Source organism: Petromyzon marinus, chromosome 9 (genome assembly GCF_048934315.1).
Source record: "Petromyzon marinus isolate PM22_M1 ecotype Great Lakes invasive population chromosome 9, UKy_Petmar_22M1.pri1.0, whole genome shotgun sequence".
In the NCBI taxonomy this organism is placed as follows: Eukaryota; Metazoa; Chordata; class Hyperoartia; order Petromyzontiformes; family Petromyzontidae; genus Petromyzon; species Petromyzon marinus.
Window position 1 is genome coordinate 15,721,384 of NC_133675.1, and position 23,811 is coordinate 15,745,194.

The window sequence follows — 23,811 nt, forward strand, 5'->3', positions numbered from 1 at the left end:
GTGTGAGAGGCCGTGTGGATGTTGTCCCCTTGGCAAGCATCGTCAAAGGGCGTCTTCCTAGTGTTGGGATTTTACAGAATCTGCATTTGCATCTGGAAGGAAGTTCCCCACCTGCTAAGATTTCAAGGCAACGGTGTCGCCCCGCTCGGACGAGGATTGGTTTTTAGGTGTCGATGATCACCGCTGCCGGCCTGCGAGCAATGGAATGCCTGCGACTGGGGACACAATCCCCACGCAACACCCACTCGCTATTGACGTGCCAATTTTTCATCGGCAGAGGGACGTTGGATTGAGTTGACCCGCCACCATTTACTTGGACTTGGAAGGCCTTTAGTCTGGAGTTGAACAGGGTTAGGGACCCCATCGGTGCTGGTGACCAGCGGGGAAGGAAGCCCTAGACCAAGTTGGACAGCAGAGGAAAAGGAGTGACCTCCCATTGAGCGGTGTCCGACTGGAGGGGTCAACAGAGAGACTTGCTTGTTGGGGCGGAGGGCGGCGCAGAGAGGCAAATAGAGAAGGGTGAGGTCAGAGAGACAGGCAGAGGGAGGATGGGAGTGATCTTGAAAACAGGAGGATTATCTCATAAATCATTAGTGGTTTGGTCAGGAGGCACTGGAGGGCGTTGAGTGTAAGGTTGATTATTGTCAGTAGCCTCATACGATGTGCTGCAGATGTTTATTTTATACTTGCCTAAGACAAGTTTTTCATCCTAGAAGCTGAGTTTTCAATAAACCCCATCCTTTTGAATCAGTTGGCTTCATTTGCAATCTGACGAAGTGTCATGATTGGCTGTTTCTTGGGCAGGCGATCATATTACTATCATCTCTGAACATTTCGCTTACGCCACAACCATCACCCTATATTACAATGGGCTGTGCTCTGTTATATGTGTAGCCCACTCTGTTGCCATGCATCGTGAGTCGCCCTTCTTGTGCTGCTGTGCAGCAGAGAATCATGCTTCCGGCAACCGGCAATGTGCACCATAATGTTCCACGTGCATCAGAAAGTGATCATATAAATCAACTCCTATGTGTAATAAATACATACAATATATACAAAAAATGTATGCATGCTACCAAAATCTCAATTTCCGTGGTATAGTAAGCTTAATAATGTGGAACCCAGTAATGACACTTGGACAGTAAGACATGCTCCGGTTGGCTAGCTATTATCGCTCAGTGTGGTTGGCCGGCGCTATTAAAGGAATGCGCTATGCTTGAGCTGTCCAAATCACGCTGAGTGGATGCCGTCTGGATGGGGAGCAATGTGGAATGGCACTTGCATTCAATATTGCAGTAATCTGAAAAGTTATGCTGATGTGGGCCGCTGCATGGTGGTGTCTGTGTGCCATGTGCACGGGAAATTCCTTACGTAGGACTTTTTTGAATGAGTCTTAAACGAAGTGGGTATTACCCCGGATAAATAAGTCTCCAAACCGTCAGAGCTCACGTGCTCTTGTGGCTTCTCGTGCTCAGTCTCATCCAACTCCATTGTCAGACCCGCCTGGTCCCAGCAGACCCGATCCTCCAGCTCTCTTTAACATTCCTCGCGCCAGCCACGGACCGCGCAAAAGGTTTCGCCGTGAATAAACCGCGGCGCGTGCGCGCGGCCCGTTGCCAGTCGCCCCCTCGATGGCTACGCCCGGTGCCGTGAATGTTAACGAGGCGAACGCCGCCGATTGCCGCCGCCGCCGGCTTGGAACGGAGGAGTCGAGGCTCTCCGCGCGCGTGCCCACGGTGGATGTTTTTACACGATTTGTTTTTGGTAGCATCGGGTTACAGACGCTCAGCGGCAACGCAACCTCCTTCCCCGTGCGCGTCCTGCGAGAGACGCGTTTGGCGTGCTCGACGTCAGTGTGTTTACCCCGTGTTCGAGGTGGCTGGGTTGGCTCGGCGAGGTTAACATCCCGTGCCTTTTCGCGGCGAGCGCATTCGACTCACGATTGGCAAAGTGTGAAGTTTAAATGTGAGCCGCGAGGGTCGACTCGGACTACCACCGCCAAGGTTGATGGGTTTGAGAAATGTGACTGCTCGATCACTTTGATTGATCTGTTCAAATTAACATGTAATTGTTTGATTTCACCAAGGAAATAACACCACCGTGCTGTCAATACGGTGGGCCTTGCAACCCAATCTATATTCATCGGCTTCTGCTGTCCTCCCAAATTAACCCACCCATATGACATCATATTTTTTTATTTTAATACTTTTTTTTATTTCTTAAAACGAAAGACCTAACTATAAAAAAACGCAATTATCCTTTTTTTGTGCGATCGTTAATAGTAATGCGATTACATGCTCTAAACATTTGAGTAATAGGAGATCACGGCACTGGCAATGCGGTCGCAGCACTGTGTTCGAGGTGGCGCGTTAGGCCCTCGCCACTGGCAAGGGACACATCCCACGTGTGTAATGGTTTTCTCCTGCAGGGCACAGCACTCGTCTCTGCTAGAGAGTGATGTAGGCGGTTTGCCTTGATGGGATGGCCACGTGGGGGGCTTAAGAACTCACTTGCCTTTCAGGCCCATGCGCCGCTCTCCGAGAGCCTCTTTGCTCGAAACCACTCCAGTAATTATTTATGGAACAGTCTAGAAATGAACCACACCTTTCCCCCCTGGGGGACAGTTCAGTCCCTGGAAGAGACGCAGGCTGGGCCACACTGGCGGGCATGAGACGCACAACTTATTTCACGCAACCACCACGCCCGCGTTCATTTTAGGCAGCGTTGAAACGAGACAACAGCCGCGATGTACCTCTCGCATCGTCCCTTGAATTTCACCGCTCCGTTCACTTCACGTACCACCTAATGATGTATTTTCTCACCGATAAATATCTGGCAGCCGTGAATCAGTGGGGGCAATTCCACTGTGCTTTTGTTGTGCTGAGGTTAGGCAGTTGTCATTGGCTGGTTGTGCTCACATGATTCAAAAAATCGGATGCTGTGACGACTGAAAATGCAGGCATTTAAGCCGATTGATATTTAAGTTGACTGGGTTGAAATTAGTTTTTCAATTCAGTTTAATGCTCTTTGCTGTCCTTAAAAGACTTTGGTCCAGCTCACCGTAGCTACGTAGTTTACATATTTCTGCAAATGCTTTCCTCTTGTGCACCGCAGACGCACATTACCTGCTGCAAACGCAGGCGGGTTTGCAAGCGCGTGTTGTGAGGGCCTTAATTAACGCAGCCGATAGGCAATTCTCCACCCTCCACTCACTCACCTCCCACCCAAATGCACTCTGTAGCATCTCAATCACGCTCACAAAGGGGCTTTCCAAATTGAACCTCCAGACCCCGCGCTGCTTGCAAATTACCGCTTGCTGCCAGAACGTGAATATTGCTTTGGCATCTGTGCTCTGTTTTAAATTACGTATCAATTAGCACCCATTAACCACAACCACTGCATGCATTGAGGTTCACGCCCTCGGTTTGCCGTGTGCTATCATTACTCTTTCATGTTCATCTACAATGCCGTGTGTGGCTGTGGGGCTCGTGGGCAGCCTACCCCTCCACGCAGCCCCCGTTGTGCTCAAGTCCTGCGACGTGATTCAGTGTGGAAACATAAAACAGCGATTCGTTGGTCGTGTTATTATCCTATTATCCTTGGGCCCTAACCAGAGCCATACCCGATCCTGCGCATTCATTTGGCCCAGGGCTCGACTCGTAATCCGAAGATCGCGAGTTCAAATCTCACCCGAAGAGTTGATTGGGCCCGACACTCTTCTGGGGGTCAATACAATTATTGTCACTTTATTGAAAAGTAATCAGTGGCTATTCAATGCAGAGACTGGCCTCTTCCATTGGAATGTGGACTTTTTTTCCCCGACTTGCCTGACCGCAGCCAGTGGAGTTGCGCACCCAATACCCAGTTGAACATGGAGAGACTTTGCTGACCCAGGTCTTACCATGGTACCTCAAGAATGGGCATTGCAGACACTTTAGGAATGCTTTAGTAAAACTGACACATGCAGGACACATTGATGAAGCGTTGTGGTTCTGTGTCATTGGTTAGTCCCCCCTCCCTGCCTATAAATGCAACAGTGGGAGCTTCCAGGTTTCAAGCCGATTTGTGGGCGAGTTTAAAGGGTTTCCTCGGGATAGCCTGCAGGCTGGGATGGTGCAGGCTGGGATGGTGTCAGCTATAGGAGGCGGGCGGGGGGGCGGAGCCAACGACAGCCGTTGGAATTCTGCCAAAGGTCTCGCCACTCGGCTTGACTTCGCCAGCCTCTCTTAAACTTGAATTTTTTTTTATTTTACCAGGTAAGACCCACTGGGCTATGTAGCTCTTTTTGAGAAGCAACTTGGCTTTCGCAAATGATAGCTCAACGAAGTGGCTTATCATCACGGCAAAATTTATAGCAGCCAAATACTCTAAATGCATGTTTCTAAATGTGGTGGGGAAAAATCGGAGGATCCGCGCAAAAATCTACGGGGAGAGAGACATGGAAACTCTAACTATACAGCAGCTCTCAGGGTTGGGATCGAACTCACGTACTGCTGCATACCAGGCAAGGGAGTTAACATCTCCTAGCCACCGCACCGACTCCAGCCGTCTACGGACGCCCCTTTAAATCCTCTCGCTGTCTCCTTCCCCGACAGACCCCCACCTCCCACTGCTTGCTCCACCCCGACCCAACCGCCTCCATGCCCTTGTCGACGTGGCACACCATCCCGGGCGAGGTAGATCCTGACAGGGGGCATCGGCCGTCTGATTCTCCGTACGTTCGTGAACAATGTCCGATTCCGTTAAGTAATATCTAACGCTCGTTCGGGGGCCAAAGGTGCCTCTCGGCAGAAGCAAGCACTGGAGTGGTGGGGGTGAGGGGGAGGTGCTGTTGTTTTGGGTCGTGCTGTTTGCAGAACACGACTCGCAGCCCAAAGGGTGCGAGTTCGAATCTCAGCCGTGACTACTCTTTTGCGTGTTGTTCTCTCCGGTCCTGTGGTCTATAGGAGTATCCAGGTCTTGTTTAGTTTTTGACTCTCTCGTTCGCATTGTGTTCCCCATATTTTACGTCTTGTTCGTCGCGTCCCGTTCACTCCATTAGCCCTAAATGAGCCTCTACACGTGCATGACGTTTGCTAAGAGTAATCATTAATTGTTTCTCGCACCTAATTCACTGCCTACGTCATGAGCGTAAGGCTTGGATGTCATTGACGAATCGTCCGTCGTTCCACGCGCACCGTTTCTCCCTCCGCCTGCGATGTAGGCTGCCCACTTGTTGCGCAGACGCGCGCACGCACATTTAAACACGCGCACGCACATTTAAACACACGCACGCACATTTAAACACACGCACGCACATTTAAACACACGCGCACCCACATTTAAACACACGCGCGCACATTTAAACACACGCACGCACATTTAAACACACGCACGCACATTTAAACACGCGCACGCACATTTAAACACACGCGCGCACATTTAAACACACGCACGCACATTTAAACACACGCACGCATATTTAAACACACGCGCGCACATTTAAACACACGCACGCACATTTAAACACACGCACGCACATTTAAACACACGCACGCACATTTAAACACACGCGCGCACATTTAAACACACGCGCGCACATTTAAACACACGCACCCATTTAAACACCTAATTCACTGCACCCACATTTAAACACACGCACGCACATTTAAACACACGCACGCACATTTAAACACACGCACGCACATTTAAACACACGCACGCACATTTAAACACACGCACGCACATTTAAACGCACGCACGCACATTTAAACACACGCACCCACATTTAAACACACGCACGCACATTTAAACACACGCACGCACATTTAAACACACGCACGCACATTTAAACACACGCACGCACATTTAAACACACACACGCACATTTAAACACACGCACGCACATTTAAACACACGCACCCACATTTAAACACACGCACGCACATTTAAACACACGCACGCACATTTAAACACACGCACGCACATTTAAACACACGCACGCACGCACATTTAAACACACGCACCCACATTTAAACACACGCACGCACATTTAAACACACGCACGCACATTTAAACACACGCACGCACATTTAAACACACGCACGCACATTTAAACACACGCACGCATGCACATTTAAACACACGCACCCACATTTAAACACACGCACGCACATTTAAACACACGCACGCACATTTAAACACACGCACGCACATTTAAACACACGCACGCACATTTAAACACACGCGCACCCACATTTAAACACACGCGCGCACATTTAAACACACGCACGCACATTTAAACACACGCACGCACATTTAAACACGCGCACGCACATTTAAACACACGCGCGCACATTTAAACACACGCACGCACATTTAAACACACGCACGCATATTTAAACACACGCGCGCACATTTAAACACACGCACGCACATTTAAACACACGCACGCACATTTAAACACACGCACGCACATTTAAACACACGCACGCACATTTAAACACACGCGCGCACATTTAAACACACGCACCCATTTAAACACCTAATTCACTGCACCCACATTTAAACACACGCACGCACATTTAAACACACGCACGCACATTTAAACACACGCACGCACATTTAAACACACGCACGCACATTTAAACGCACGCACGCACATTTAAACACACGCACCCACATTTAAACACACGCACGCACATTTAAACACACGCACGCACATTTAAACACACGCACGCACATTTAAACACACGCACGCACATTTAAACACACACACGCACATTTAAACACACGCACGCACATTTAAACACACGCACCCACATTTAAACACACGCACGCACATTTAAACACACGCACGCACATTTAAACACACGCACGCACATTTAAACACACGCACGCACGCACATTTAAACACACGCACCCACATTTAAACACACGCACGCACATTTAAACACACGCACGCACATTTAAACACACGCACGCACATTTAAACACACGCACGCACATTTAAACACACGCACGCACATTTAAACACACGCACGCACATTTAAACACGCGCACGCACATTTAAACACACGCGCGCACATTTAAACACACGCACGCACATTTAAACACACGCACGCATATTTAAACACACGCGCGCACATTTAAACACACGCATGCACATTTAAACACACGCACGCACATTTAAACACACGCACGCACATTTAAACACACGCGCGCACATTTAAACACACGCGCGCACATTTAAACACACGCACCCATTTAAACACCTAATTCACTGCACCCACATTTAAACACACGCACGCACATTTAAACACACGCACGCACATTTAAACACACGCACGCACATTTAAACACACGCACGCACATTTAAACACACGCACGCACATTTAAACGCACGCACGCACATTTAAACACACGCACGCACATTTAAACACACGCACGCACATTTAAACACACGCACGCACATTTAAACACACGCACGCACATTTAAACACACACACGCACATTTAAACACACGCACGCACATTTAAACACACGCACCCACATTTAAACACACGCACGCACATTTAAACACACGCACGCACATTTAAACACACGCACGCACATTTAAACACACGCACGCACGCACATTTAAACACACGCACCCACATTTAAACACACGCACGCACATTTAAACACACGCACGCACATTTAAACACACGCACGCACATTTAAACACACGCACGCACATTTAAACACACGCACGCACATTTAAACACACGCACGCACATTTAAACACACGCACGCACATTTAAACACACGCACGCACATTTAAACACACGCACGCACATTTAAACACACGCACGCACATTTAAACACACGCACGCACATTTAAACACACGCACGCACATTTAAACACACGCACGCACATTTAAACACACGCACGCACATTTAAACACACGCACGCACATTTAAACACACGCACGCACATTTAAACACGCGCACGCACATTTAAACACACGCACGCACATTTAAACACACGCACGCACATTTAAACACGCGCACGCACATTTAAACACACGCACCCACATTTAAACACGCGCACGCAGATTTAAACACACGCACGCACATTTAAACACGCGCACGCACATTTAAACACGCGCACGCACATTTAAACACGCGCACGCACATTTAAACACACGCACGCACATTTAAACACACGCACGCACATTTAAACACACGCACGCACATTTAAACACACGCACGCACATTTAAACACACGCACGCACATTTAAACACACGCACGCACATTTAAACACGCGCACGCACATTTAAACACACGCACCCACATTTAAACACGCGCGCGCACATTTAAACACACGCACGCACATTTAAACACACGCACGCACATTTAAACACACGCACGCACATTTAAACACGCGCACGCACATTTAAACACGCGCACCCACATTTAAACACGCGCACGCACATTTAAACACACGCGCGCACATTTAAACACACGCACGCACATTTAAACACACGCACGCACATTTAAACACACGCACGCACATTTAAACACACGCACGCACCCTCGCGCAAATGCACAGACCAGTAAGCGCACGCAACCTGTTGGGCCTAATTACGTTGAATGGCGTTACAAATGCACGATAAGGCACGATGCTTTCGCCGGGGTTATAAATGGCCCTTATTAAATTGGTTAGCGGCGTGTGGCATTGTTGCAGTTACACTCGACAGCGCGCACGCATGCACGAAGACATGCCAGCGGGCTTGTTAAAGCGCGATAATAAAGTGAGCGCTGCCCCGGCTCACGTTCGACACCACTGCTGCATCAGTTTAATAATGCATTGCGGTACGTCTTTGACCTTTCTCTTGTTTATTCCCCATCGGTGCCTCGTTGTTGTTACGCGCGGAGTCTTTTTTCTCTTTTAATGTTTTCGGGTTTTTTTTTCCCCCCCTCGTAAAGAAATGCTGTGTACATTTTAATTATTCCGCATTGGGCATTCGTCCCGGCTGGAAACCTCCGACTTGGCCTGCGCATCCCCTCTACGTGTCGTTTGCTTCATTCGTTTGTTTGATTCATTCCTGCGGCTTTTATATGTTTTACGTTGTTGACAAAATAGTGCCCTTGTCAAATTAGAGGAGCGCAGAGTAAAGGTGAACATTTTCCAAAATGTGTTGAAAGCTCACGGTTCTATCCACCCAATGTGTTCGGCGTTTTATTTTAAAACTGTGTTTTGGGCTGTGTATTCAACAGCTTTAACCGAGTGGTGAGTGGACAGGTAGCATGGTGATATTATGAGAAAGTGATTGTTCTCAACGTTTCACAATTCTTTCTCAAATCAGTGAATATCACTCGTTTCAGGGTTGAACGTAATGTAAGCAAGTTGCAATAATTTCGGAATTTATCGCGCTATGAAATTGACTTGCTATTTTATCAATCAAAACTAAATCTATTGTTTTGAAGGCAGTCGCAACAAAATTGAATGGCAGTTGTTTCACACGCAAGCTCACTCAAAGTGAACCGTGATACGTTTCATGGCGTAAGTTGCTGGAAGGGAGTAATAATGGGCGAGCATATGTTGGCGTCATAAATGAGTTCAACGGTGACACGTTTTCTTCACTTTGTAAACAATCTCTCGGTGGAAGCAACAACAAACAAACGCTCGTGCTCACTTTCCCTAACGACAGCTTCGCTGTGAGCAGCCCCGCGCGCGGGTCGGTTCCAAACGGAATCGCTTCTCGAGATTTAATTTCAATGGCGGCGCTGCCACCACCACCACCGCCACCACCACCGCCACCACTACCACCACTACCACCATGCCCCCAGTCACTTTGCGTGCGCGCCGGCCGGCCGGCGCCTTCTCAACTAGCGGGGAGCACTTCGCCGCCGATCCGCGAGCCGGCCCCCCCTCCAGCTTTCCCCTGCGGGCGGGGTGCAGTGGTGCTGGGAACGCGATTTGAAATGGTGGGAGCTTTTCAACGGCGGCGGAGATAATGAAGAGAAGGTCTCGGCATGCTCCGTACATCGGCGTGACCTTTTCGAGGGGGCTCGGTGAGGCCCGACCCGTGGGACTGGATGGCTCCGTGACGACACGCCATTGCTGGGCGGAGGAGAAACGATCAAATTGTTCGGCAAAGGGACGCGGTTGTGAATTTAAGTTTTGAGAAGCGAACACGGCCGTTTTTAGCTCATTTCACTTTCTCAATCTGCGGACGTTTGCTTCAGAGTTAGCTGAGCTCTCGTGAAAAACGAGTGCATGGCATGATGGTCATTGACGTCGGCCGGCCGGTGGTAGAAATTCCCCGTTCCTACGGTGGAGCCGGTCTCTGTACGAACTCACGGTTTACTGCCCGTAAAATAGCACTTCATTTTAGTGACCCTGGAAGGTTTACGGGCTGAGTCGACCCAAAAATAACCATCTCATGACGATGAAATGTTGTAGCAGTTGCATACACTGGAATGAATGAGCAGCATGCAGTGTCTGTGGAGGATGATGGTCAGCTCGCACTGCAGTAGAGGGGGGGAGGGGGGTGCCCCTAACCTGCATTACAACTTAACAACTTCCACGCCGTACACTTCAAAGCCTTTACAATTTTGCGGAGCCATATTTGAAAATGCATAATCTAAAAATTTTATTGAAACACGAATTCCATTAAAATATTACTCTTGCCCATGTCATGGGAAAAGCTCGTAAAAAAACTAAAATGCAGAGCCTTTCATACCGAGTGCAATACAGGCACGCAGACGTACACAGACTAAAGGCCGTCCCGGATAGCCTTAACAGAGTTTTGGAGCAAGTGCCGTTAACATGCACCTATGAAGGCTAACACGGCATACGAGCAGCTGGGTGACCAGCACCTCTCCTGGCCACCTTTCTCTCCCCAGTGTTGATATTTACACACTGCACCAGGTACTCATTTAAGGCTTTACTTGGGGGGAGGCCCAGGCCCTATTCATATATTCGTCACTGATGTTGGCAAAGAGTGGGAATCAAACTTGCGTCGCAGACTTATAACAACAACAGCCACCATTCTCTACAAAGTGGCGGTGACATCACCAATGTGCTTGTGCCAGGCGAAGCACACCTTGGGGCCACACAAAGTGTTGAAGGTTCGCTGACAGGAGGTCACGGGAAAGACCCAAGTGTTTTGGGTTGATTGACTGACATTAATGGCAGATGCACCATCTGTGTTCTCCATGGTGTTTTAGCCCACCGTTATTGTTGAAGGGTGACTGCCTCAAACTGCCCAGTAGCGTCCTTCACGAGTCTCCTCAATAGAGTCCGATTGTGACACCTCTCTTACTGGTCATTGGCAAGTCCGGTCAGCTCCACATCTTTCTGTACCGCATCAGTCCATCTCTTCTCCAGCCTATGCTGCACTCGTTTAGCCCCATTTATCCGGCTAAACAGAAGCTGCTTGGCAATGCAGTGGCTGGGCATGCGGGCTACATGACACAGCCAATGCAGCCCTGCCTGCTAGATGAGCTTGTTGATGGGACTGTATCCAGATCTTTCAAGGATCTGTGAGCTCCTCACATGATGCAGTCTGGTTAAAACCAGGATGCATCATATGCAAGCAAGCCTGAATGTTTCTAACTGGCACAGATGTTCCTTTGAAGGGCTTCACATTTCACAAGTATGGAGAAGGGATAGCATAACTGTGGCCCAGAAGACCCGGAGCTTCGTATGGAGCAACAGGCCAGGTAGCTTCCACACAGCATTACGCAGCTGATGAAAAGATAATGCCGCTTGGCTGATTCGGAGTGAGACCTCCGCTTCCAAACCAGAGTTGGTCATTAGCACAATGCCCAGATACGGGAAGTTTTCCACAGACGTACAAAGACGAAGATCCCCCGTATAGCCTTAACAGATCTTTGTACACACACTTAGACACGCAAGAGGAAAATGAAAAAGTACTTTTAATCTGCTCCATAGGGCAGGCGGTGTTACTGATGACTTGCTTCTCAAATATTGATATTGTCCAACACTCCCTGTCCTTAAATGTACACTAAGCTGACCCAGAGAAGGATGGCACCAAGTTTATATACATTTACCACAGATGTTACATATCGTGGCCACGGATTGAACCATGGTCTCTGGGATCTCTGGGTTCGTAATCCATTGGGCTAATTACTGTAACACTTCATCATGCATGCACCCTCGCGTACGCGTGTGGGTGCATGCATACACACATCCTTTATATGTTAGTCCCCTCATTATTATTATAATTGGCAAGCACTAAATGCAAACGAGATGCCACTTCTCACTATGTGTGTGTGTTTTTCACCCTGACAAATGAATCCTAAAAAAGCGCCCAACAAATAAAGCCCTAATGAATTGATCGCATATCACGTGAGGCAGACGCTCGTAAATAAATGGTGGCCGGCATTAAAATGTGAGGGAGGGCAGAGAAGGAGACTTGAGCAGATGATGTGTGGGATGGAGAGAGTTTGTGAGCTCAGGGATGTGGCGGGGGGGGGGGGCGTCTTCTCAACTCATCGTGTGTTTTGGCATTGTTCATCAATTATTTCCTGATGGCTCTATCACAGGATCGAAGCACCGTGTAATTAAGGAACACCGAGTTACACGCACGGGTTCCCGCGGCCCTTTTACGCGAATGCCCATCGTGGGATGTCTCGTGGAACTGCCGGAGACCATTCTCTTCAGTCGTGTGCTGGCCATCCACCCCTGTGTCACGTACCGTGACGGCCAACAGTCTGGTAAGGCTACACGGTGCATCTTTGTCTACATGGCTCCCGGTGAGGTAATAACACTGTCCTTTAATTATCCAGAAGAGCCTCGCTTAATATCAATACGTTTTAGGAGGATCCTGCATTGGGTATTCTTTCGTGAAATTCCAATAACGTACGTTTGGCTTGTGGGAGGACAAGCCGCTTACCCATAGGAGACCCATTCATACAGGGGAATTGCGCTTGAAATGCGACACCAATACATTAAATCCACAAACAGGGCCGGTCTACTGAATAATCGTCAGACTGAACCCATTGCTGTATTACCTCCTCCAATACATGGAAGAAGCAAGAGACTTCCCTCCACCATAGGAATGTGGAAATTTCTAAGGCTGGCTCAGGGTTGCTGGTCCAACATGAAGCTGATCGCTTTATTACCGTCACTCGTCGCGTGAGAGTAATCTTGGTTACGTCAAAGTGAGCGCCGCGGGGCATTGCTCATCTCCTTTTATGGCCTTGAGCCTCGGTACAATCCCCGGTCATTAGTTACTGTGCTCAGACCATGAACTCACTTTTCAACCCTGTTTAATTGCAGGCAGATAAAACCCTGGAGTTGAGCGCTGGGTGTCAGTGTCACTGACTCTGGACTCTGATATGGCCATTATGAGCCCTCTTAGCCTCCCAGCCCTTTCTCGTCGGCATGGGGGGCGGCGGCGGGGGGGGGGAACTCTCTTAGAGCTTGCCGCGACACCCACGCATTTAGTAGAGTGGCATTTTATTTGCGCGACAGCAATCATTGAGACGTTGTGATTGTCTCCTTCTCCCAGCGGGCGGAGTGCTTCGTGCTCGCAGGTTGTTTTAGATTTTCCAATTTCTCGATTGTCCTCGCTGAAACATGTTGGGAGCCGTAACCTCGGCAGAATGCAAATCAGGCAGACAAAAAAAAAGTAGCCCTGCATTTCAGGGCATTCAATTGATGTTTAAAGGTTAACGTGTATTGAAAAAATTAAACATTTAAAGTGAAGTCATTTATTAAGCGTTTATTTCCAATGAATATCGGTTAGCCTTCCCCTGAGACTTTGTTCCCACAAGTCTAAGGTTGTACGTGGGCTGTTCGGTCACAGCATGTAACTGCTTGTTTTTTGAGTATGCACAACATATCCTCCTGTATGTTTGAACGTCGCTAATATCTGGTCATGCATCCCTTCAGTTTAAAAGTTTCTACTGAATGTAGTGTGGTGGTTCTTGCATTACTCTGGTGTGATGTACGGCTGGGGTTGGTGGATCACGCAGAGATTGGGTGTAATGTGTGTAGTAATGAGGCTTTATGGGATGTAGGTTGCTGTCCTGTCGGTACTGAGTGTTATCTGCTCACGTGTGGGCTTTTTCTAAAGGTGTTGGTGTTTCCTCAGACCTGCTGAAACATTCATTCGTGTAAAAAGAGTCAAAGCCAAAGTGGCTCGCTGATCAAACGAGCACGGGGCAATGCCCATCTCCGTTGGCAGCTCCGTACCAGTGGTGGATAATTCAACATTCCTAGGGTGAAGAGGGCACTCGTGCCATGTGTTCCAAATGAATGGTGGCCTGAGTCGACCACTGATTTTAACTCACGAACCTCTGGTAGTTGAGTCAAGTGCTCTCACCGTCAGAGATTCCACCTGGCCCAGAAGCAGTGAAACACCCCATGCTGGACCCTCCCGATTAAGAGTCTTGAGAACTCATTGGGGCCGTCCTGCGTAAAGAATGTGCATTTTGAATGATTGAACTCGTGATATCATCGTGCCAGGCATTGCTGCTCGTGTAGATTTGTTATCGTAGGCCTTAATGCGAGCAGCTGTGGCAGTCCTTTGTGAAGATGGATAATATCAACTCAAGCTGTGACCACTGCTTAATAATGCAGCGAGTTTCCCCACATTAAGCTTTATCAAGCACACCTTTGTGATGGCTGTATGCACACATGCATCCACACACTGAAGCCTACACAGGCTGTGGGGCCAAGTGACGTTAGCGAGCACCTATGAAGGCCTGCATGGCGCATGGAGGGGTGGTGTAGTCAGCACGATGTTCGGCCGCCTTTGTTTCCCCAGTGCTGATGTTTACATACCACACCATGTACATGATTAAGCCTGAGTCGATCGAGGGGAGGTCCAGGACTGGTTTAAATATCTGCCACTGTTATTGTCCATGAGCGGTAATCGAACTCGGGTCACTGGGGTTTGTTGCGCAGTGTACTAGCCACTACATTACCAATGCACCACACACACATGTTTTGTAATTTTCCTTGCATGAAATCTTGCATTCAATGTTATGTAAAAATTAATTGCTGAATTCTGCGTAAGCTACCTGGGTAAATAAACAACAACTCTCATGAAATTTTTTGTTTGCGATGCCATCGTGGATATCTTTAAAATTCCAAACTGTAAGCTACAACACGGGAACACGATAGCCTACTCTCGCGAGTTATCTACTAGGTACTCGAATGCCCACTTTGCATTAGCTGCAGTGTCATGTATCAATCATAGGATGTAACCTTTGACGTGGTGCAAACCTTCCCCAGTGGTTAGCCACTTGCACAGCTAGCCACTGGGCCACTAAGCTTCCATACGTGAACCCACGTAGTCCGGCATGATTACATCTCAGCTGGGTCTGCGGAGACCTTCCAACCCCAACCTTGCCGCGGTAAAATTTCAGGCGTGCGGCATCCATTTATTTAATGAATGACGAAAGGAATAAATGAAAAATCGCCGTATGCTCAAATTGAAATGCTTTATCATGTCCTGTGAGAGTGTGTGTGTGTGTATATATAAATTAACTGGCTCGTTTCACGTCAGAAGGAAATTAATGTTGTGATATTTTTTTCGTGTGCGTGTCATGTAAAGATTTTGTGTGTTCTTTTTTTTTGCGCGCAGTCAGATTACTTATTGGCCTCGATAGCAGGAGGGGGCCGTGACTGGGATGTTAATGCTCGTGCCATGCGGTCGCTCCACACGCAACCGGCCGTGGGGGCGCTGTGCTCCTAGCGTTCGGCTCGCCATCCGGTGGCGGCTGTGAGCCCATCCATCCCCACCTCCCCCCCCCTCAATGGCCAGTAAAATGTGTACCTCTCTTTTGAGATTCAACGGTGGTCCTCCCACGCAGAGCCTCGGTGTTCGCTGTAGGAATGCAAAATCAAAATTCCGTTTTGGATGTGTAAAGCGTCTCAGGGATGGCACCAAGACGCGGTGCGTCTAAAATGTGACGCGTGGCGTGGAAATGGCCAAAGGAGGGACGTGCGGGCGACACGGACGGGAGAAGGGATGAGAAGGAAACTGAGGTGGGGATTTGTGACCGAGGAGGTGACGGCTGCGGTGCAGTATTGGTGGCGTCGAAGGTTTTTAGGAAGGCGGTCATGTGGCGGAGGAGAAGATGAAGGCTTGAGGTTGGACATCGGAAGCGGGACGAAGTCTTTAGCGCAGTCAGCGAGGGTAAGGGGGTCCCAGATGCGGTGGCATCAGAGACGGAGGATGAACCACCGCTATTGGGCAAAGGGTGACCAGGGGTATGGTCAGGGCTGCAGGGTGGGGCGATGACCATTTCCCAGGGGTCTTTCTGAGTGGGGAGAGTGTCTTTTTTTTTACTCCGCAAAAACGAAGATTCCTCAAATTTTCCTAAATTCCATTGACTCAGATTGTATTTAATCCTCCTTTGCCTCTTCCGACAATAGGGAAACAGACCTCTCACAGCAACGTATCAGTCTGCTTAGTACTGCTGGTTAGAATTTGCATGTGCAGCGCTTGCAGATGATTAGTTTACAAGATTACCTTGCTTTGTCTCATCAAAAACTCCTTCAAATGTTTTATTTGATTGGCTGCTTAAAAAAAGATACGGGAAGCGGAGAATGGAATTAAGGGACGGCATTATTTTTTGTTAAATCCGCATTGCTTAGATTGTATCACATTGAGCTTCAATGAGGGCGTTTCAGAGCTTAGAGTTTGTGCGTATGTTCACGGCTGTGTGTGTGTTCACGGCTGTGTGTGTCCGTGGCTGTGTGTGTGCCTGTGGCTGTGTGTGTGCCTGTGGCTGTAACTGTGTGCGTCTCTGCGCGTGTGCGTGGGTGCCACGTTTGCCACACGTTGCCGTTCGTGAGAAAATTGCACTTTGCTGACAATAATTGCGAGCGTCGCGTTGCGGCGATCGATTGGGTGGCAGTTTCCTTCCACTGTTGTGCGCTACATCGCAGGCTCTGACGTTTTACGCATTTCAAGTTTATCAAGAGTTTAAACATTGCCTGGTGCATAGAGATATGCTTGAACAGGCACGTATATACGCAGACATGCGCGCTTGCACATGCACTTACGGGCGAATGCATAGCTCCACGCCAAGTCCCTCATACTCATGTCACTGACTATAGTTGCGAGTCCTGTTGGCTTGCATTAAGTCAGATAGCCACATGCATAAAAAGCAAATGTCCCCGCTTCGTTAAGTAGCTGTTGGGGTAATGCTGTGTTTATTAACTACCTGTTAATGTGGTAGCACCAGGTGGGTGGGGGTGTAGTTATTAGCTCACAAGGCCGGCCACGAATGTTTCTCCAATGCGGATGTTCACAGTCTGCACGAAGCGCCCGTGTGAGGCCCAGGTTGAACCGGGCAAGGCCCGAGACAAGTTCAATTATCGTGTGCCATTGACGATGCTGTCCCGTGGCACAAAATCAAACTCGGATTATTGAGATGGGAGCACGGTGTCCGTGCCTCTGCTGCACCACTTTTCCACCCACGCACAATACATGCAAGAACAAAGATCCCCGGGATAGGCTTAACATACTTGTTGGTGCAAGTCCTGTTCGCGAGCGTCTATTAAGGCTGGTACCGCACACAATTGAGTGGGTGGCCAGCACTACGCCCGGCTGCCTTTGGCTCCCAGAGTGATGTTTACACACCGCACCAAGTACTCATTTTAGGCTGAGTCGACCTACGTGAGGCTCAGGACCGGTTCAGACAATCGTCGGAACTTGGGTCGCCAGGTTGGAAGTGCAGCGGGCTATCACTGCTCCACTTCCGATCCCCACACACACCCACACGTACATACGTGCACGTTCATATGCACACTCTCACACTTGTGTACGACGGCCACTTAGGAGTTGCAGGAACATGACTCGTAAGCTTGAGTGGTGAGCAGCACAGACTGCACTACAGAGAATGAGAGAGTGTTGTGAGCGAGCGATCGAATGACAAAAACTCACAGAGTGAGAGATTGAGCGCTCCTCTCTCTCATGCATCCGCTGCTCTTAAGTGGCAACATCTGCCTCTCGTGAAAAATAAGGGAAACGCGCCCGCATGTTCGTCACATATACAGCAGTCCGCACTCCAGCCCTGAAAACAGAGCCACGATAAGTCTCTGCAAGCTACCGAGACCCGTGTTTTTCTGACGGCAATGGCAACGTTTACACAATTACTGCAAACATTGTGTATGCGCACATAAATAGACAGCACGTGTGCATCTAAAAACCCCTTTAGTTCGGTAACATAATCACCACTCAGTGAGGCTGCGCTATGCGCTGGGGCGTCAGCATTATCACTAACCCTGTAGGTGATCTGGTTCCTTCCGTAGGAGTGTGCAGTTGACGGTCTGTGAAGCAAGATGTGCCCTCCGGTGCCTCCTTGCCGACAGAGCCACGTGTGCATTTTTAAACTGCGCGCAAAGTGCCCTTTGGGCCCTGCATGCTTGTGCAATTCAGATCAGCGTTGCCAGATTGGGGAAATAGGGTCCCTTGAACCAAAGAAATAACACAAGCAAATGATAGAGTACGGAAGACTGTAACAAGAACAAATTACGTCCCTCACCTTCAACCGTTCCACTAAACAACGCAGTCGACTCCTTGGTGGGTTGACTAAGTTGATTAATTATTATTTTGTGGCTTCATTTCCCCGACTGATTTTCTTTACATCTGGAGGTAACATATATAATTTAGCAAACTGCTTCCTGTACGGAGGCACCTCTTCCTTGCTCACAGTGTTGCAAGATCAGAGGGTTTTATGCGTGGATCTAGAGAAATTATTCAGTGTTAACATCCGATTTTACTTTGTAACCATCTGCAAGTACATTTTTCAAGCGAGACATTTTCTTGGCCAGCTGATACAATGGGGAGGAGGGAGAATGTGTGCGACAAACCATTATGTTTCCTTTTCAAATATTTTTTTGAAAATTGAGCTTTTTTCAATGAGGCGCACGTGTATATTCAAACTTTTTAAATTCTTCATCTCTGTCATGTGCGTCCGTTCACGCGCGCCCGTGTCCCGTGTGCACGCGCGAGCCCCGTGCCCCCCCTCCCCCTTCCCCCCGTGCGTGCCGCCTTACCCCCTTCGCGTGGCGTCTGCCCGCTCCAGCTGCCGTATGACCTCGAGCAGCAGCTTGATGGTGTCCTGGCTCGCACGCAGCACCTCCTCCATGGCGGCCAGGCGCTCCCGCAGCGCGTTCACCTCGTTCTGCGAGGCCTGCGACTCTCCGCCGCCACCACTGCCGCCCCCACTGCCACTCCCGCCACCAACGCCCCCGCTCGTCCCTTCGCCGGCCACCGGCGCCGTCCTCGACTCGTCCTTCCGCTCGTTCTCCGGGCCGCCCGCGTCTCCCTTGGCGCCGGCGTCGCCGCTCGCTTCCTCTCCCCGCCGCGCGTCGTTTCTCGGCGGCGCCTCGGCGTCACTCGCGCCGCCTCGTCCCTCCCTGTCGGCCGAGGCCTGGCTCTCGCCCGGCCGCACCGCGCGCTCCCTCTCCTCGGCCGCGGATCCATTCGGAGACGCACCGTTGAGCGTGTCGCGACGGGGCTCCGGTTCCTCTCGTGCGCAGGAAGAGCCAGCACCCTGTCCCACGGCCTCGTCTGTTCTCCCGACCTCAGCATCGGAGCACGCTGGTGGAGAGACCGCCGCGGCTGAGGTTTCTTGGCCTCCGCGCTCGCCCCCCTGAGGTTGCACGCCGGTCACGTCGCTTGCTCTGGTGTCCGACGCCCCGATGCCCGTGCTTGGAGAGCTGCTCGCATTCGTCTGCGAAGAGTTCAAACGGTCCTTCGGCTTTACGCAGCCGTCGCGGCAAGGAGATGTTGTCCTCGCGATGGGCGACGTTCGCCAATCACCGTTCATTTGTGCATCGCCGCTAAACTTTTGAGTTGGTTCCATCGCAGAAGTGGTGGCCGGCAGCCACCGCGCACCGCACGCTGTCTCTACCGGCTGGTGATTTTTTACGTGCGCAGCTCCAGCGACGTTGAGCACGTTCGCCACCGCACGTGACTCCCCGTTAGCGCTCGATGACGAAGGCTGATACTCCGCGTCCGCTGGTGCCGGTTGCGGACCGTCGTCAAGCCACTGGCCGCACCGAGCACCACGGGCGCTCCCCGGGCAGCACGCGTTTGGTGCCGCCACATGTTGTGCGCTCCCCGCACCGTCCCCGGATGGCGCCGTCGCCACCGCCGCCGCCGCCGTCTGCGTCGCCGAGCTGTGCAGCGTCCTCTCTCCCAAGCGCGAGTGGAGTGGCCGGAAGAAGCGGCGTGACGTGGGCACTTTGCTGACGAGCGTTCTCCTTGGTTCGGCGTCCATCTCGGGCCTGGCGTCGGCCTGCACCGCGCGGCCTCCGCCGTCCCCGTCCTTGGCGGCCGCCGATCCGCCGCCGCCCTCGTCGGCGTCATCGCAGAGGTCTTTGAAGCGCACCTGGAAGGCCTTGAGCTGCCTCCGGCGCCGTCGCTTTTCCACGTCCTCCCTCCCGTCGAGCTTGAGAAGAGCCGGCCTCGCGGGCCGGCCGCACGCCACGGCCGCCGGTGGCCCACAGTCCGGGCGTTCTGCCTGAGCGCCCCACCGCGTCGGCGCGCCATCCGCAGAGCGCCGCTTTTCGGACTCCGCCGCCACCGCCGGAGGCCGGGGCAGCTGCCCGACGCCGCCCCTCCACGGCTGGGCGTTCCCGTCGTACCCGCCGAGCCTCGACAGCCGCACGGCGAGGGGGTTGCACGGCGGCGCGCGGGGCGAGCGCGCCGACGGCAGCCCGTCCGCGTCGCGCCTGTACGGGGCCCACGGCGGCTCGCTCGGGGGCCGCTCGTGCGCCCCGTCGGGCCGCCCGCCACCGGCGGGCCGCTGCTCCGCATCGCCCGCCCGCCCGTCGGCCTGAGCGAGGCCTTGCAGCATCACGTCGGCCCTCTGCAGCACGTGCATGGCGGTGGACAGGATCTCCACGTTATTGTTGTTCTTGTGGCTGGCGGCGGACAGGCCCGCCTCTGACAGCCAGTCCTCGAGCTTGAAGCTCCCGTCAGTCGGCACCTTTTTGCACGAGGCGTCCGGCGGGTGGTCCGAGTCGGCCGTCGCCTGGCCGGGGTCATCTGGGCGGCACGTCGGATTCGCGTTCTCGGTGCAGTTCGCCACCGACGGGGTTTCGCTGAGCTTCATGCCGCTTGCCGGTGCGGGCCGCAGCGTTTCCATTTGGTCTGTCACTCGAAGTCGCGCCGGGCGGCCTCGCACCTCTGCATTTTCACCGACGTAACGCGCGTGAAGCGTTGTTGTCTGGCTGCGAAACGAATAACTCCGCGTTCCCTCCTACCCACTCGTGCCTTGCCGGGTTCCCTCCTTCGCCTGCGGCGATCGCCGACTATTGGACGCACTCGTCCATCTCCCTGTGCCGCTATCTTTCCACCTATATCTCTTCTCCTATCTGCAATTTCTCGTTGTCGCTAGCCTCCTCTGCCGCAAGCTCACCACACTCCACCCTCTCGCTGTGACCGTATTAACCGTCGGCATGCATGAGACGCCAGGACAGACGCCAAGTATCTGTTAAACTGCCGCTAAGCAATTTACACATCTCTCGTTTTGTAAAACAAATATAAAAACTGCATTCCAAGGCGTTCTTAATTACTGCGCCTCCCGAATTTGTCTTAAGTTGGCACATTTCGGTGCAGTGGCAGCATAACAGATTAAACAAGTCTCACGGTGGACTTAATGGGAAAGCAAAATTAACACATTTCTTTAGATCCCACCCATGGCAGGATCTATAACCTGCGAATAACAGCACGTTTGTGTTTGTCGTAGATTTAAGTGCTTTTACGTGCATTCAATGGAGAGGCGCTGCACAAATAATATGTGAGTGTGTCTTTATATTCCTATTGGCCCCTGCCATAGGAATACACACTTCCTGCTACTGATTCAGTGTTGCCGACAGAGGTGAACTCCGTTTCTTGAGACGTGTGTGGATTTTCTTTTCTACTCTGGTTGCCCTGTGGGATTATGATCCCAGACTGTGGAATTTCTACCACTGGCTGATTGCACCATACTCATTTCGCAACAGTAAGCCTTTTTTTAATGTCATTTAGTTTTCTGTGTGCGTGTCTGTTGATTGTTCCTGCGGTCACATTACTGCGCACGCTCGCACGGGAAATCGCTTCCTTGCTGCGCGCAGCGTCGGAGGGCTCGTGGCCCCCCAACGTCGCCGCCGAACGTGACGGCACGTCCCCGAGTGCGTCCCGGCGGAGCCCCGCTTGCCCGCCTACTCACGTGGCGCTTTCCGAGCTGCTGACCCGGCGCTGACTCGGCACATATTCGCGAGCCCCGAGGCGTTGGCAACTACTGGCTCCCCGGCGCCGAGACTCGGCGTTTCCGCCATCCCGGCCGCGCGCTCCCGTCGGTACCTGCTCCTCGCCCCCGGCTTGGTCACGGCGATCCGGCCCCACCGCCGCTACTCCTACGTTCGCTGCGAGCGGCTGGCGCGACGATGTCACTCGCTGCCGCTTTGGGTCCCGCTTTGAAAATGTCTGAGCCGGCGGTGGCGGCGGGCAGCGCGGTGTCCGCGCTTGCCCGCTCGGGGGGGCGACAGCGGCCGTGGGTTGCTCCCGGCCGGCTGCTGTGCCACTGTTGAGACCGTTTTTATGCAGCGTTGCTACTTTCTCGGCATGCGCGTGCTTTTCTTTCAAATAGGTTTCGTTATGATTATTTTTATTATCGTCATTTTCCACTTTTCTCTCGTTAAGTTCCTTTTTTTGCTTGCACTTTCTGCTTGATTTAATCGATCTTGATTTGAAGCTTCACCGGTTTGGTTTTGGTTTGTTGTTCGTTTTGTCCCTTGTCAATGCAGTGAATTGCTGCATTCAGGTGGGCCCTGGGCCTTCTCCATGAGTTTCACAGTGAACTACCCAGCTACAGCAGCAGCAACATCCATTACACGGAGCCTCATACGCACGTCAGGGTACATCGCTGCATGTCGTGAAACCGGACTGTGATTCACTCGGCGCGTACAAGGTCATAAACCATCCGTTCCGAGCAAACCTATTTCATATTGCGCTTTCATTTGTTCCTTTCCTTTATTGACATCGTTGTTATTATTTCCCTCTTCACTTACCGGGGGTTTCATTTTCAGTCAATTTTAATTCCACTTGCCTCAGAAGACAGTTGACCAAGCCAGCCTCTGCTTCTTTGAAGGGGCTCTTCTGCAGCTCGGGCCTCGTGGGAACTGGGCAGAGGCGCGCCTCGTCAAACGATTCTGGCAGCTTTTCAATGTTGAAAGTCACGTGCCCCCAGTTCAGCGCAAGAGTTATCACTTTGAGAGGCACACGCACGGTCATCAGCTGCACCTTGTGTATCCAACTCGTCTCTTTCTGCAGTTTCAGACACAGTTTAAATATACGTAGATTCACGTAGATACGCAGTTGTTAAGCATTTTGCTTCCATTGCCAGTTGTGTAGCTATTGCATGTTTCCACTCTCTGCCGTGTCGTACAAGCGTGACGAAAATGATGGCATTCAGAGATATGCTAATCAATCCACCGCGGTCCGGTGAGCTTCTGGAGAGTGGCTGCGCTCCTCCACGCGTCCGGTACGCGGCTCCTCCTGTGCAGTGTCGACTCGCAGGCACCCCAACCTTGCTCGCACTCCACAGCGCGCGGGGAGACGCACAGATCAACGCACGTGAACACACAGGTCGTTCGGCGGGTCAGCGATTCAAAACCGTTACAGTCGCGTAGCTCCTTTTACATTCCCTTCCCCTTCCCGAAGTCAAATGAATCACGGGTCACTGGATTTCTCACTTTCAGGTTTTTACTAAATCGTAATTCGTTTGAAGTTTCTGGAACTTGTAAACCGCGGGCCGCTAAGCCACAAGGTCGAACTCTTTTGTCACTGGCGGCGGGGCGGGGG

At 51.2% G+C, this 23,811-nt stretch overlaps 2 protein-coding genes across 5 annotated transcripts in view; one reads left to right on the forward strand and one right to left on the reverse strand.

Annotated features, from left to right (window-relative positions):
* The window catches only part of LOC116940448 (dedicator of cytokinesis protein 1-like), a 337,619-nt gene that overhangs the window by 188,446 nt on the left and 125,362 nt on the right, over positions 1-23,811 (forward strand). The gene's annotated exons all lie outside the window — the stretch shown is intronic.
* Positions 1-23,811, reverse strand: part of LOC116940449 (uncharacterized) — a 50,375-nt gene that overhangs the window by 24,066 nt on the left and 2,498 nt on the right. For all 3 annotated transcript variants that reach the window (XM_076065950.1, XM_032950285.2, XM_032950286.2), the window contains one exon: positions 19,014-23,546. In XM_076065950.1, coding sequence (XP_075922065.1) covers positions 19,014-21,112 — 2,099 coding nt within the window. In that variant the 5' untranslated portion in view covers positions 21,113-23,546. The remainder of the gene's footprint in view (positions 1-19,013; positions 23,547-23,811) is intronic.